Here is a 16001-nt window from a genome sequence, read left to right on the forward strand (position 1 = left end):
CAGCATTATGCTGTGGGGATGTTTTTCAGCGGCAGGGACTGGTAGACTAGTCAGGATCGAGGGAAAGGAACGGAGTAATGTACAGAGAGATCCTTGATGAAAACCTGCTCCAGAGTGCTCAGGACCTCAGACTGGGGCGCAGGTTCCCCTTCCAACAGAACAACAACCCTAAGCACACAGATAAGACAACTGGKAGTGGTTTTGTGACAAGTCTTTGAGTTGCAAAGCCAGTGCCCGGACTTGAATCYGATCGAACATCTCTGGAGACCTGGAAATAGCTGTGCATCCAACCTGACAGAGCTTGAGAGGATCTGCAGAGAAGAATGTGAGAAAATCCCCAAATACAGGTGTGCCAAACTTGTAGACTACAAGACTATACGCAAGAAGACTAGGCTGTTATCGCTGCCAAAGGTGCTTCAACAAAGTACTGAGTAAAGGGTCTGAATACTTACGTAAAATGTTTTTTTTTGTTTGTAATAAATTTCCCAAAAATTCTAAACCTGTTTTTGCTTTGTCATTATGGGGTATTGTGTGTAGATTGACGAAGAACAAAAATATATTTAATCCATTTTAGATTGAGGCTGTAACGTAGCAAAATGTGGAGTCAAGGGGTCTGAATCCTTTCCGAATACACTGTATGTAAGGGGGACAAAGGAAGGGTTAGTCATTTAAAATAATGTCAATCCATATTATTTCACACAGTAAGTCCATGTAACTTTTTATGTGATTTGATAAGCTAAATTTTACTCCTTAACTAATTTAAGGGCTGAAGACTTATGCAAAGACTTTATTTAGGATATTTTTTATTAATTAAAAGAAATCCACTTTGACAGAGTATTTTGTGCATATTGTTGACAAAATTACAATTAAATCCATTTTCATCCCACTTTGTAACAAAATGTGATATAATCAAGGGGGTCTGGATACTTTTGCAAGGCACTGTATAGCCTATAAGACATGTGTACAGCCTATACATAGGACATTGCTGACATATTGCTGTGAGTCATTCATTTATCTCAAGTGTTACAGCAAAAGCAGATGTGCTGAACCAAAGTTACAGACAACGAGTGCTGTAAATTTGAATGTACAACTTTACAAAAGGTGAATGCAGTTTGTCAAATATTTTTGTTGTCTCTATGGGTGATTGACTTTATGGCTTGTTTGAATACAAATTCACATTTGCAATTTAATAATACCAGAACAACTGGTCTACAGTACCAGTCAAAAGTTTGTACACACCTACTCATTCAAGGGTTTCCTTATTTTTTACTATTTTCTACATTGTAGAATAATAGCGAAGACATCAAACCTTGAGAGAAAGTCAAGAGTGTGCAAAGCTATCATCAAGGCAAAGGGTGGCTACTTTGAAGAATCTCAAATATGAAATATATTTTGATTTAACACTTTTTTGGTTACTACATGATTCAATATATGTTATTTCATAGTTTTGATGTCTTCACTATTATTCTACAATGTAGAAAAACCCTGGAATGAGTAGGTGTGYCCAAACCTTTGACTGGTACTGTATGTCCTGTTAGTGTAACAAATAATTTAAGTATTTGGTTTGATTGTAAAGCTGTACACGTAGGGCTAAATTAATTGCCTGGCAATGAGTTGCCTGGAAATCCTTCACGTTGTCTGGGTCAGCCAGGCCACTAAATGAATGCCACCATACTTAAACTAACATTCAGTATGAAAATGTATGGCATTTATCCAAATCAAATACTTCAATAATATGGTTTGCCTAGTTGAATCCTACACCAACAAAACAAGAGAACAAATAATTGTGCAGGCTGTTTGTTCCAAGAGCTGAAGTTCGAGTCATTCCGCCTGGTTGCAACTCTTGCTGGCATTTGACAGTTAATTGTCTTTTACCTGACCTAACGTAAGTGCGTCCTATTCAAAAATAAGATGGGCATCTTGAATGCTGCTTGAAATCTCTCACTCCCTCCCCTCCATATAAAATAGAACATAGTAACTTCTGCAAAGTTCTTTTTGATGGTCTGCTGGTAAGCTGTGCATTTATTCTTGTGATGTTGTTAGGAAAATAGTAAAACATTTTCTGTCGGGTCACTCCGTAACTTTCCTCATCATACACTATGGTAAGCCATGAGGAACAACATCAGTCAACTAAAGATGTATGAACTATGCTTTTCGTATGATCTGAAAGGGCGGTAATTTGACTTGAGATCCATCTGACACAACCTGGACGTTCGTGTAAATCCTTCCTTGATCTCAATGGTAGACTTCTATTTTTTTTTTTTAGTTAAGCACATAGATCTCAAGTCAGAATAATGCCAAAAGTGAGACCTCTACCATACCTGCTTCTTTATATGAAACAAATAAAATATTCTCAAGCAGCATTACCTGATCATGAACTGGTAATGATTAAACATTTCTCTCATGCCATGTCCAAAATGTACAACAATGCAATTATTAGTTTTAAACAAAATTGATGCAGTATCTACACAGAGATTATCCAAAATGGGACCTTACTTGGGGCCTGCTCACCATAGTATCTCATGTCCTCTTTTCATAGAGGCCTTATAAGCTTAATATGGTGCCATTCACAATATTACATTACCCATAGCTGAAGGCTTGCAGTATACAGCTCATGTACTCGTGATTACCCCAAAACTACACCGCAAACATCAGATTTTTGTTCTTTGACTGCAGCTCCAGAAGCATATAATGCAGCTCCAGAAGCAAAGGCTGAAATCAATAGCCATTTTATTACTTGTTTACATTTCACATGCCAATGTTGCATGCGTTTGAGCTGGGTTTGACAGACAAAACGTACAGGCGACGATTGCTGTGTAATTTCGGGGTCATAGACACTTAAACGGGCGACTGCTGATTGGTCCAGCCGAATCACTCCCATTGACCTGTATCCTTGAAACCAACAACAGTGACTAAGGTCTGAATTTAATGACCGACTCTTTTGGCATAGAGAAACTACATCACTGCCTACGTCGATAAGGATAAAATATACATTCTGGGGACTCTCCCAACAAATCAAGAAGCAGATATGACAGAACGCCGTGATTTTGCAGGCAATAACTTTGCAGTGGTTTTAGTTAAGGTAGTTGATGCAAACTATCCACTTGCGTAATTCACTCATTAAAAATAACCTCCGTGATCATTTTGCATTTTATTCAAGCAGATAAAGTAGTGACTTAGGCAGTAACATAGTTCCTCTATGACAAGAGTCCATCATTGAAACCACCCTAGTCACTGTGTTGCCTAGGGTTGGGTTTTCGAAACTAATTGACCTGTGTGACGACGGCTCGGTGCGTGTCAAGTCAAACACCTTTAAAAAGACACTAGAATCCCTTTCTGTACCTTTCCTATACAAAGTAGAAACCCATTAAATGAACACAAAAAGTCAAACGGGACACACAGAGACAGAAAAAAAAAACAACGGAAACGTGGCTTTAGTTTTTGTTTTCCAGTTCCCTCCTCAGACTCCTCCTCCTATACCTTCTGCACCTGTGGCTGCGGCGCCCTGCGTCCTGCCTTCATGCGGATGCGGGCGTAGACGCGCAGGAAGAGGGCGAGGAAGACCACGGCCATGCCGAAGCCCCCCACCATTGTGACGGCGTGGCCATACAGGAAACAGGAGAGCAGGATGGCGATGGCCTGCCGAAGGGTCATGATGATGGTGAAGATGGCGGCGCCGAACTGTGCGATGGTGTAGAAGATGAAGAGCTGGCCGCATGCTGAGCACACCGACAACAGCACGGCATGGAATGCAAACTCCGAATGTCGCGTCATGAAGGCCAGCGAGTCGAAGAAGGCGCCCTGTTCCAGCAGCGAGCCAACGGTGAAGAGGCAGGAGAAGAGGTTGACGCCGAACATCATCTGTACCGACGACATCTTGCACTTGAACAGGTTGTCCTGCCAGTTGGACGTGAAGCTGTCGAAGACGATGTAGCCGACCAAGATGACCACGCCGCTGAACGTTGTGACCGTAGACGGGTGCTTACCGGTCGTACTCGTCAACAAGAACATGCTGACGCCCAGAGAGATTAGAGCCGCCGTCAGGTACTCCCAGTACTCGTAGCTCTTGTGCGACACAATCTTACCCATTAGCATGACAGGGATCACTTTAGAGGCCTTAGCCAGCACCTGGGTGGGGAAGCTGATGTACTTGAGGGCCTCGTACTGGCACCAGCTGCTGAGGACGTTGGAGAGCGATGCGAACGAGTATTTATACATGGGCGCACCGTGGCGAGGCTGCTTGAACAGGAGACACCACAGGCCAGACACAGTCAGCGCCAGGATGCGGTTCATGAACACCAGGAACTGGGAGTCCTTGAAGCGCTCACCCTCCTCCTCGGGGGTGGAGGCCCCATACGAGCGTGTCATCACCCTCTCCTGTAGGACACCCCATGTCAGGTAGGATGTCTGGAGAGAAAACAAGATAACATAGATAAGGAGACTAAACTGTATGACGTACATGAGATATAATTGTGAATATGTTGGTATCGCTGTTTAGCCTTTTACACTTGTGGGAAATGGCCTATATGGACAGTAGTGTTGCACGGTACACCGGTACCATGGTAATATCATGGTACCAAAACATCATAATAACAACATTTTAGAATACCGTAGTATCGTTTCATATGATACAACCAAATTTTCGTGCCCTACTAATCTAAAGAACCTGCTGGCGCCTGTAATAAAATGTTTATAAAGTCAGCTACATTTAAGCAACACCCACTAGTCTCTTGTATGCGCAGGTCCCATAATATCTACTTCACTTTCATGCGCATATCACGTGTGGCAGCTATAACCAGCCAGCCACATACCCTACCTGCCCTCACTCACCTGCTTCTCGCTAATTATTGGTTTGATAAACAACGTTGTTCAGTCATGTTACCTAGCTAGCGAACAACTTGGTAACCTGGTAGGTCTAGGCAAATTTGATTGACACAGGAAGAAAGGAAAAGGGTCTGCTACTCATGAGATGTGTTTCAAAGGTAAGATTCATATAGGCCTAATGCAAGCCTAAACTATATCAATACATCTCTCTTTCTGGTGCTCCTTAAATTTGGTTAGGTGCCTAATCAAATAAAGCTTTATTTATATAGCACATTTCAGATATGAATGCAAAACAATGCGCCTCACAGAAAAAAACGAATAAACAATGAAATATTTACCTCACAAGAAACACAAGAGGATAAACAAAAAAATTATTTAAAACTGAAAGACTAACGTTTTAAAAGTTGGAAGCAGTGTGTGTGTGTTTGTGGGATAGAGGGAGACAGGAAGGGAGGGAGTGTGTGTGTCTGTGTTAACTGAAGAGTAAAGAAGGTTTCATGCAGTGTTTTCCCTTACTGCTACAATGACATGGAGATCATTATGCAAGTACAGTTGAAGTCGGAAGTTTACATACACTTAGGTTGGAGTCATTAAAACTTGTTTTTTAACCACTCCACAAATTTCTTGTTAACAAACGATAGCTTTGGCAAGTCGGTTAGGACATCTACTTTGTAATTTTCCAAACAATTGTTTACAGACAGATTATTTCACCTATAATTCACTGTATCACAATTACAGTGGGGCAGAAGTTTACATACACTAAATTAAACAGCGTGGAAAATTCCAGAAAATTATGTCATGGCTTTARAAGCTTCTGATAGGCTAATTGATATCATTTGAGTCAATTGGAGGTGTACCTGTGGATGTATTTCCTGGCCTACCTTCAAATTCAGTGCCTCTTTGCCTGACATCATGGGAAAAAACAAAAGAAATCAGCCAAGACCTTAAAAGAAATGTTGTAGACTTCCACAAGTCTGGTTCATCCTTGGGAGCAATTTCCAAACGCCTGAAGGTACCACGTTCATCTGTACAAACAATAGTACGCAAGTATAAACACCATGGGACTACCGTTCAGGAAGGAGACACGTTCTGTCTCCTAGAGATGAACATACTTTGGTGCGAAAAATGCAAATCAATCCCAGGACAACAGCAAAGGACCTTGTGAAGATGCTGGAGGAAACAGGTACAAAAGTATCTATATCCACAGTAAAACGAGTCCTATATCACCATAACCTGAAAGGCCGCTCAGCAAGGAAGAAGCAAGCCACTGCTCCAAAAACCGCCATGAAAAAATCCAGAATATGGTTAGCAACTGCACATGGGGACAAAGATCGTACTTTTTGGAGAAATGTCTTCTGGTCTGATGAAACAAAAATAGAACTGTTTGGCCATAATGACCATCGTTATATTTGGAGGAAAAAGGGGGAGGCTTGCAAGCCAAAGAACACCATCCCAACCGTGAAGCACGGGGGTGGCAGCATCATGTTGTGGGGGTGCTTTGATGCAGGAGGGTCTAGGTGCACTTCACAAAATTGATGGCATCATGAGGGAGGAAAATTATGTGGATATCTTGAAGCAACATCTCAAGACATCAGTCAGGAAGTTAAACCTTGGTCGCAAATGAGTCTTCCAAATGGACAATGACCCCAAGCATACTTCCAAAGTTGTGGCAAAATGGCTTAAGGACAACAAAGTCAAGGTATTGGAGTGGCCATCACAAAGCCCTGACCTCAATCCCATATAAAATTTGTGGGCAGAACTGAAAAAGCGTGTGCGAGCAAGGAGGCCTTACAAACCTGACTCCAGTTACACCAGCTCTGTCAGGAGGAATGGGCCAAAATTCACCCAACTTATTGTGGGAAGCTTGTGGAAGGCTACCCGAAACGTTTGACCCAAGTTCAACAATTTAAAGGCAATGCTACCAAATACTAATTGAGTGTATGTAAACTTCTGACCCACTGGGAATGTGATGAAAGAAATAAAACTGAAATAAACTATTATTATTCAGACATTTCACATTCTTAAAATAAAGTGGTGATCCTAACTGACCTAAAACAGGGAATTTTTTACGAGGATTAAAATGTCAGGAATTGTGAAAAACTGAGTTTAAATGTATTTGGCTAAGGTGTATGTAAACTTCCGACTTTAAATGTAGGTACTCCTATAGGGTTAATTTAGAGTTATTAATGTAACTTTAGATGTTCTACAAACGTTGGCCTACATGTTTTGATTTTTAATACATTGTAAGGCTGCATGATATGACTAATGATGATTTGAAAAAAGTAGCATGAAAGGCATGAGCCCTGCTTTGTTTTTTTGTGCAGGGTGTACACTCTTCCTCAGTCTCTCATTCATAATTTGACAAGCACTTGATAATGCCTCGAATTTCCCGGCGGCATCCCCTTTGTGTGGCCGTAATGCCCCCTAAAAAAATCTATGCCTTTTGCAGCCAGTGGCCGTTGTGCCCTTAGGCTGAATATAATAATTAAAATTCACTTCTCCCTGAGTGCTACGTGCTCCGAAGCACCTCTCACTCACATGACTCTCCATCACGTGATCGGGTCTCTCTCACAGGCTACAAGTGAAGACGCAACTGCGTTCGTCCTTATCCAATTCCGAGGTGCATATTGAAGATATTGGAAGAACTGTCCACATTTACTTTTTGTCAGCCAACAAGATGAGTAGGCCTAACAAACAGCAAAAGCACTAGTCTATGTCAATCTACTGTCCCCCATATTACAAAAGTGGAACTATTCTATTCTGTGTGAAAAATAAATATTCCAAACAAATGAATACAACCACTACCATCAAAAAACCTTTTTACGCAATGAGGCTGACACAGATCAGAACGTTTAGCTTAAAATGTTTCTTCACATTATAAGCGCACCAATGCGCACAAAGCAGTAGGTTATAAGTGCTAATGTTCCATTAACAGGAAAACACCATTATCAAAAGTGGCCGCAAATGCGATTATGCATGTAATGCTTTTATTATAAAGATGCATTTTTAATGGTGAAAATGATCTTCCCCAAACTTGAAACTCACCGCTGCTTATGTATGCCAGTTAGGCTCTCACCCATTGTAAAGCGGATTAATGTGCTTAATTTGAAGAAGTTATTTGTACACTTTAGTTGTGATACAAACCTTATCAAAACATATGGGCTAGGCTACGAGGTGTGCGACTATGATTAGAAAAAGTCACACAAAAAAATACATTGTCTTACCCTGGGCGTCATTCACAAGTGATAATATATAATTCACAAGTGATAGGCTAATATTGTCAGCCACCAGACTATTCTTGATGAAATCTTGTCTTTACATATACTAAATAATATATGTGGGAAATTTGTTTTGCTTTAGAATGGACTATTATCATTTCCCAAAAAATACATGTCATCTATGCACTTAAATTGCGAATGCTTTTCCCGTTGTTCATTTACATGCCAGCCTGGTAGGTTATACTCCTGTCGTTAAGAGAAGCAATGTGCTTAATATTAGGAARGTTGAGAAATAAATATAGTAGGCCTAGCCTATAGAAAGCTTAATAGAGGCCATCAAAACGTTGTTCTCACACAATTGCATAGCCTATAGAAATGTTGCGCAACATGAGCTCATGGGCTCTCTTGAAGTGTTTGATTTGCATTGATGTCAGTGATTATTTAACCTTTATTTAACTAGGCAAGTCAGTTAAGAACAAATTATTATTTACAATGACGGCCTACCCCGGCCAAACCCGGACGATGCTGGGCCAATTGTGCGCCGCCCCATGGGACTCCCAATCACGGCCGGATGTGATGCAGCCTTAACCAGGGACTGCAGTGACGCGTCTTGCACTGAGATGCAGTGCCTTAGACCGCTGCGCCACTCGGGACACCAGAGTGCTGAGTACCAGGCAGTTATCAAGTTTGGTAGGCTACTAATGACCATCAGCAGCATCAGAGCTTGGAGAAGCCCAATTACTGTGACTAAACGGTCACGTGGAATTTGACTGCCTTCCTAAATTGTGACTGCCGGTTTGGTGGTAATACAGTCACAGTAACAGCCCTAGTCATGCGTGCATTCAGGTGCATGTTCCGCAGTGAATATTCTTCATAATATACAAACATATGCTCATTCTGTTCAGAACAACCCAGGGTATGCTGCCATGTCATCTTTTAACTGTTCATCAAACATAGTGATCATAAACGTTGACAGTATATGACATGAGTTTTATGAAATGGAAATGTGAAGTGCACATTTGGACTCGCTTGTATGAGATCAAAGCAGTATTTATTATAATCATCAACATCTCACCATTTATTTCACGTTACTGTACAGCCACTGCATTCCAATTTATGTGCTTATCAGTACCCAAATCTGCAATTTTCAACCCATATACAGTATTGAGTGCAAAGGGCTACAACTAGAAAATCTACCCAATCAAAATGTAATACATTTTATTTATATAGCCCCTTTAACTACTTTACCTGAAGTCCCGCAGCGCAGAAGACTAACTTGAAGGCTTGTCTGGCCGACGAGCCCGAGTCAGCGTCATTTCTCGGAGCTATGGACACGTCTTCCAGGAGACCAGTCTTCGATTCACTACCAAACACACAGGCCTTTATGACAGGATAGCAAATGCCACGACCTGGGAGGGGAAAACACTGGTCAGGAAGATATTTTAAGGTCCAGAACACATCAACCATTCACTGATTCATCAAAACAAAACAATGATCATGTTAACATAGAGAAACTGTGAATTGCAACTTGAAGGATACACCGAGCTTTAACGCACAGAAAAATTGTAGGTCTATTTGAGAGAAAATAGACCTACAGAGAAAAATTGTAGGTCTATTTGTGTGCGTATCATTCTGCGTGTGTGCCAGCCAGGTATATGCGTGCTGTGTGCATTATCACCAGTCTGTAGAACATCCACACCTGTTTCGAGGTAGTTGATCCTCTTGAAGTAGCCAATGAGAAAGTAGCCAGGTATGATGATGGTGGCGTAGCCCAGCACGTTGAGGAAGAAGCGGAACAACCACACGTCGTGCCAGTCCTGTAGCAACGAAGACTCTTTGTCAGCCGCCAGCGTAGACGGGAGGATCAGCACCAGGCCAGGCCAAAGCCTTCRGCACATACAGGATAAAAGTACTAGTATTAGTACCGGAGGCATGGCAGGTAAGTTCTGTAATAGACTGGTTAACTATAATAAACTCTCAGAAGCATGTTTTTCCCCACATGGTTTTAGAGTGATGGATTGAAATACTGCAGACGCTTCTCTGATGAGATACTAAAACTTAGATTCTAGTATTTATTTACAACTTTAGACTTTAGTAGATTATGTGACTTGGGTGGGACATATTGGAAGGTGGGGGACAGTGTAATTTAAAGCATAATTAACACATAACACCCATTGGCCTGAAAGCAGAGTAAAGAGAAGAGATGATCCATTTCTACACAACAGCCCCGTATTAGTCCAGGTAACACAACCTATTTCCACCTGTCATGTTCACACTGATCCTTTACACTAGCATCCTTTTCCAGATGCCACTAATTTACCTGCACACACCAATAGCYCTCCTCTCCGTTACCCATCTGGGGAGGGAGGGGATGACCTAATCAGGCCGTGTGAAAGGTGTGCTCCCTCCCTGGCTGCTGTGGCACAGTAGTGGATCACTTTCACTGGGAGGGAGGGCCCCCACCTCCTCCTTCACCCCAGAGGCCTGCCTACCTCTGCCTGCATGCCTGACTGGCTCACACAAACAGAGGCTCTTTGTGTGAGCCTCTACCCCCGGCCAGACCAGCCAGTCAGGCCACAGAAGCAGCAACAGGAGGAGAAGCCGCCACTGTAGCATCGCCCACTGCAACCTGGGCTTTGAACAAGCAGCTCATTACATGGCACTGCTACCAACACTCCAGCTGCAGCTGGAAAAATTTCTGCATTTAGGCTTTGTGCCGCAGTTGCTGGGATTCCATCTACTTATCGCATGGGTCATCTTTGAAAGTTACACAATTGGAAAGAGGGCCGTGTTGCTTTTACAGTACCAGTCAAACGTTTGGACAAACCTACTCATTCAAGGGTTTTTCTATATTTTTACTATGTTCTATGCTGTAGAATAATAGTGAAGACTTCAAAACTATGAAATAACACATTTGAAATCATGTAGTAACCAAACGTGTTAAATCAAAATATATTGCCTTTACCTTGATGACAGCTTTGCACACTCTTGGCATTCTCTCAACCAGCTTCATGAGGAATGCTTTTCCAACCGTCTTGAATTCCCATACATGCTGAGCACTTGTTGGCTGCTTCTCCTTCACTCTGCGGTCCAACTCATCCCAAACCATCTCAATTGGGTTGAGTCCAGGTGATTGTGTAGGCCAGGTCATCTGATGCAGCACCATCACTCTCCTTCTTGGTCAAATAGCCCGTACACAGCCAGGAGGTGTGTTTTGGGTCATTGTCCTATTGAAAAAYWAATGATAGCCCCACTAAGCACAAACCAGATGGGATGGTGTATCGCTGCAGAATGCTGTGGTAGCCATGCTGGTTAAAAGTGTGCCTTCAATTCTAAATAAATCACAGCGTCACCAGCAAAGCACCCTCACACCACCTACTCCATGCTTCACAGTGGGAACCATCAGACCAAAGGACAGATTTCCACCAGTCTAATGTCCATTGCTCGTGTTTCTTGGCCCAAACAAGTCTCTTCTTATTGGTGTCCTTTAGTAGTGGTTTCTTTGCAGCAATTTGATCATGGAGGCTGGATTCACAGTTGATGTTGAGATGTGTCTGTTACATGAACTCTGTGAAGCATTTACTTGGGCTGCAATCTGAGGTGCAGTTAACTATAATGAACGTATCCTCTGCAGCAGAGGTAACTCTGGGTCTTTCGCTGATGGTCCTCATGAGAGCCAGTTTCATCATAATGCTTGGTTTTTGCGACTGGACTTTAAGTTCTTGACCTTCATGTCTTAAAGTAATGATGGACTGTTATTTCTCTTTGCTAATTTGAGCTGTTCTTGCCATAACATGGACTTAGTATTTTACCAAATAGGGCTATCTTCTGTATAACGCCCCTACCTTCTCACAACACAACTGATTGGCTCAAACGCATTAAGGAAAGAAATTCMACAAATTAAATTTTAATAAGGCACACCTGTTAATTTAAATGTATTCCAGGTGACTACATCATGAAGCTGGTTGAGAGAATGCCAAGAGTGTGCAAAGCTGACATCAAAGCAAAGGGTGGATACTTTGAAGAAATTCAAATATATATTTTGATTTGTTAAACACCTTTTTGGTTAATACATGATTCCATGTGTTATTTCATAGTTTTGATGTCTTCACTAGTTTTTTTACAATGTAGAAAATAGTCAAAATAAAGAAAAACCCTGGAATGAGTAGGTGTGTCCAAACTTTTGACTGGTACTGTAGCTACACTGCAACAGTTAGCCTRGGCCTAATTGTTGGAATGATTAGGAATGGATTGATTGAAAAAGCTTAATCTGAAAAAATCTAGCCATTAAAGAACCTGTGATTCACTTTGTTCCAGGATGCTCAAAAATGCAGTGGGGGAATTTCTTGAAGGGACACCTTCCTTCTATAAATAAAGACTTATGGGACAAGACTTATCTTCGGATAACATCAGATGATTTCAAAAAAGGATAGAAAAATGCATTGTTACTAAATATACATTGCATAATTGATTCTCAGATGTGGAGGGAAAAATAGCTGGTTCAAGAGCTAAAATAGAACTGCTGGGTTGAGGTTTTCCTTTGAAGCTTACTAGGTCTTATGCATGTTGCCATGATAAAGATGGTATGGAAAAAGTTGCCCAAGTTGTAGGAAACCTATTGTATTCTTAATAAAAAAATATAAACACAACATGTAAAGTGTTGGTTCCATGTTTCATGACCTGAAATAAAAGATCCCATAAATTTTCAATTTGCACAAAAAGCATATTTCTCTCAAATTTGGTGCAGAAATTTTTTCACATCCCTGTTAGTGAACATTTTCTCCTTTGCCAAGATAATCCATCCACCTGACAGGTGTGGCATATCTAGAAACTGATTAAACAGCATGATCATTACACAGGTGCACCTTGTGCTGGGGACAATAAAAGGCCACTAACATTTGCAGCTTTGTCACACAACGCCATATATGTCTCAAGTTGAGGGAGTGAGCAATTAGCATGCTGACTGCAGGAATGTCCACCAGAGCCAGATCATTTAATGTTGATTTCTCTACTATAAGCCGCCTTAAATGAAGTTTTAGAGAATTTGGCAGTATGCCCAACTGCAGACCCTGTGTACCCACGCCAGCCCACCACATCTGGCTTCTTCACCTGCAGGATCGTCTGAGACCAGCACCCGAACAGCTGATAAAATGTAGGAGTATTTCCGTCTGTAATAAATCAATTTTGGGGGGGGGGAAACTCATTCTGAGTTCCCAGGTCACCCATAACTGCGCCCCTGCCCAGTTGTAAATCCATAGATTAGGGCCTAATGAATTTATTTAATTTGACTGATTTCCTTATGAACTAACTCAGTAAAACCGTTAATTGTTATGTTGCATTTATATTTTTGGTTAGTATAGTTGTAGCGGATGGCTTATTTAACATCAAACAGTGACATTGCATCCCTTACACACTTATAGGACTTGAGACTAGTATGTTGGCCTGGACCCATAAATGACTAAACTGTACATGTTATTTTCTTCTTCACATACCTGACAGGGCTGGTTCACATGACACAATATTAACCTAGAAAATCTGAACTGTCTACATTCATCAAATTGTAGTAATACAGCAAGCACTGATGGACTAAAAGCTGAAACGTATGAACAATTCACGACAACATGTCAGATACATTTAGCAATGGCTAGGTTCTTTCTGCATTTATTCATATGGACCTAAGCTAACCTGTTCAGTGTAACTAGTCTACAATCTGTGACAAGGAAAACAATACTATTTACAGACACATACATAACTTTGATAACTTGTAATGACTATGATTTGGGCATTTCAATCTGGGCTGTGTCAAATTTCAATACACAACACACATTCTCTACATTTCAAGGCAAGTTAGCTAACTAGCCAAACCATATCGTCGAGTGCAGTCTGACAGCTGTTTACATGGGCACGCTCACATTGACAACTGGCAGTTAGCTGTGCTAAATATAATTTTTCTTGCTTTACTTTGGGTTTAAAGTGAATGCAATTCCAAATGAATGGTTAGAGGCATCAGCACAATGTGTTCCTACCTCCATAAAAAAGATGGCATTTTCCACCCACCAACACTTATTCTGGTCTAACACCTGGCGTTGCGAACACCCCGAACTCAACCACTTTAGCTACAATGAAGCGTTTACGCAAATTAACTGAGGATATCCTTAATGTAAAAGCTAATTTCTTTCGGGCTGGCTGTTTCCTTTCCCGGTGCCTTCACAGCTTATCAATTGCCTATGTGTTCACTTCCATAAAGAATCCCCTTCAGTGGAAACCTGGAAAATGCGAAGCCGGATTTCATTACATAGCTGAGATTGTAGACCTCCGTCGCACATTGCCACCTGTAGGGCTGGAAGAATAAATGCACATGCCCACTTTACGAGCAGTACCAAGATAGGCAGCTGGTAAAGTGGGCTAAAACGAGTAAAACGGCTTCTCAAATAARAATTCCTGATCACATTTGTAGACGATTTCATGGCGACGTTGGCTAGCTAAACTCACGCGTAGAAACGAGCTTGGGTCTAACGGTTGTCTCGCACCGAACTGCGCATGTGCAAGCCATCAACTCAAAGGCACTCCTTCGATATACATTTGTTTTTGGCGAAAATGAAAACGTGTCAGTTTATCACTTTCATGAGGTTGGAGTCATAACATCAACTGCTTGAGACATTGTCTCGAATCATCTAGTTTGTGCCTTTAGATCTAAGGAGGAATTGTTCACTTCCTCTCATTGACTTCACAAACCCCGAACCCCGGCCTGATTGTTTCGCAAGAGTTCCCGAGAAGTCTCGCGATATTGCGCCTCCAGATTTAGAAACTCTGACAGACTGGCTACAGTATGTTCTAATATTTTATTTTTTCATTGTATTCACAGGAATGTCCCTGTATTGATGTGTAATATTATTGTATCAATAAAAAAACCTTCATATCAACCAAATTGCCAATTTATAAAGTAGAATGCATGTCTATCTCCCAACAATGTAATAAAAACAAATATTATCAACATATTTTTCCAAAACATATTGCAATTAAAGTATTGAACCATTTATATTGGTGAGTTTTCATTTATCCACACCGAAAAGCACATGTTTGGAAAGATACATGCCCCTCAAAAGAGGAAGCCAGGTCAGCCAACATACCAGCAAACACATGCAGTTATCTACATTTACATTTAAGTCATTTAGCAGACGCTCTTATCCAGAGCGACTTACAAATTGGAAAGTTCATACATATTCATCCTGGTCCCCCCGTGGGGAATGAACCCACAACCCTGGCGTTGCAAGCGCCATGCTCTACCAACTGAGCCACACGGGACCACATCTAGCTGAGGAACGCTCAACTCCTTGATATATGAGAACGTAGTTGAGCATCACCTTAGCTAGCAGTTATCCTGACAATGAGGAAGTTTTTCTGTCCAAAAACAGACTTTCTACAAGCAATATACACTGAGTATACGAAACATTAGTAACACCTTCCTAATATAGAGTTTGTCGGTGCATGGACTCTACAAGGTCTTGAAAGCGTTCCACAGGGATGCTGGCCCATGTTGACTCCAATGCTTACCACAGTTGTGTCAAGTTGGCTAGATGTCCTTTGGGTGGTGGACCATTCTTGATACACACAGGAAACTGTTGAGCGTGAAAAACCCAGTAGCGCTGAAGTTCTTGACACACTCAAACCTATGCGCCTGGCACGTACTACAATTCCCCGTTCAAAGCACTAACATATTTTGTCTTGCCCACTCTCTGAATGGCACACATACACAATCCATGTCTCAATTGTCTCAATGCTTAAAAATCTTGCTTTAACCTGACTCCTCTTCATCAACATTGAGATCATTTCCACAACCCCTGCCAAAACAGTGGTTTCCTAATCATTCGGACAAACAAACTAGCCTTGCTTATCTGGCTTATTCTGGGGAATTTACCAATTTTGTCAAGTCTAGTTTATGCCCAAATAATGACTTAA

The 16001-nt window shown here is 41.4% G+C and overlaps 1 protein-coding gene across 1 annotated transcript; it reads right to left on the reverse strand.

Moving 5' to 3' along the window:
* Nucleotides 1-786: 786 nt before the first annotated feature.
* On the reverse strand, nt 787-14546 carry LOC111972403 (adenosine 3'-phospho 5'-phosphosulfate transporter 1). Its single transcript, XM_023999450.2, has 4 exons — nt 14069-14546; nt 9742-9929; nt 9291-9451; nt 787-4407 (listed from the first exon to the last, which is right to left on the reverse strand). The coding sequence occupies exons 1-4, from the start codon at nt 14086-14088 to the stop codon at nt 3475-3477; spliced, it is 1302 nt and encodes a 433-aa protein (XP_023855218.1). The 5' UTR covers nt 14089-14546; the 3' UTR covers nt 787-3474.
* Nucleotides 14547-16001: the final 1455 nt, after the last annotated feature.

This window comes from Salvelinus sp. IW2-2015, linkage group LG13 (assembly GCF_002910315.2).
Source record: "Salvelinus sp. IW2-2015 linkage group LG13, ASM291031v2, whole genome shotgun sequence".
NCBI classification, from domain to species: Eukaryota; Metazoa; Chordata; class Actinopteri; order Salmoniformes; family Salmonidae; genus Salvelinus; species Salvelinus sp. IW2-2015.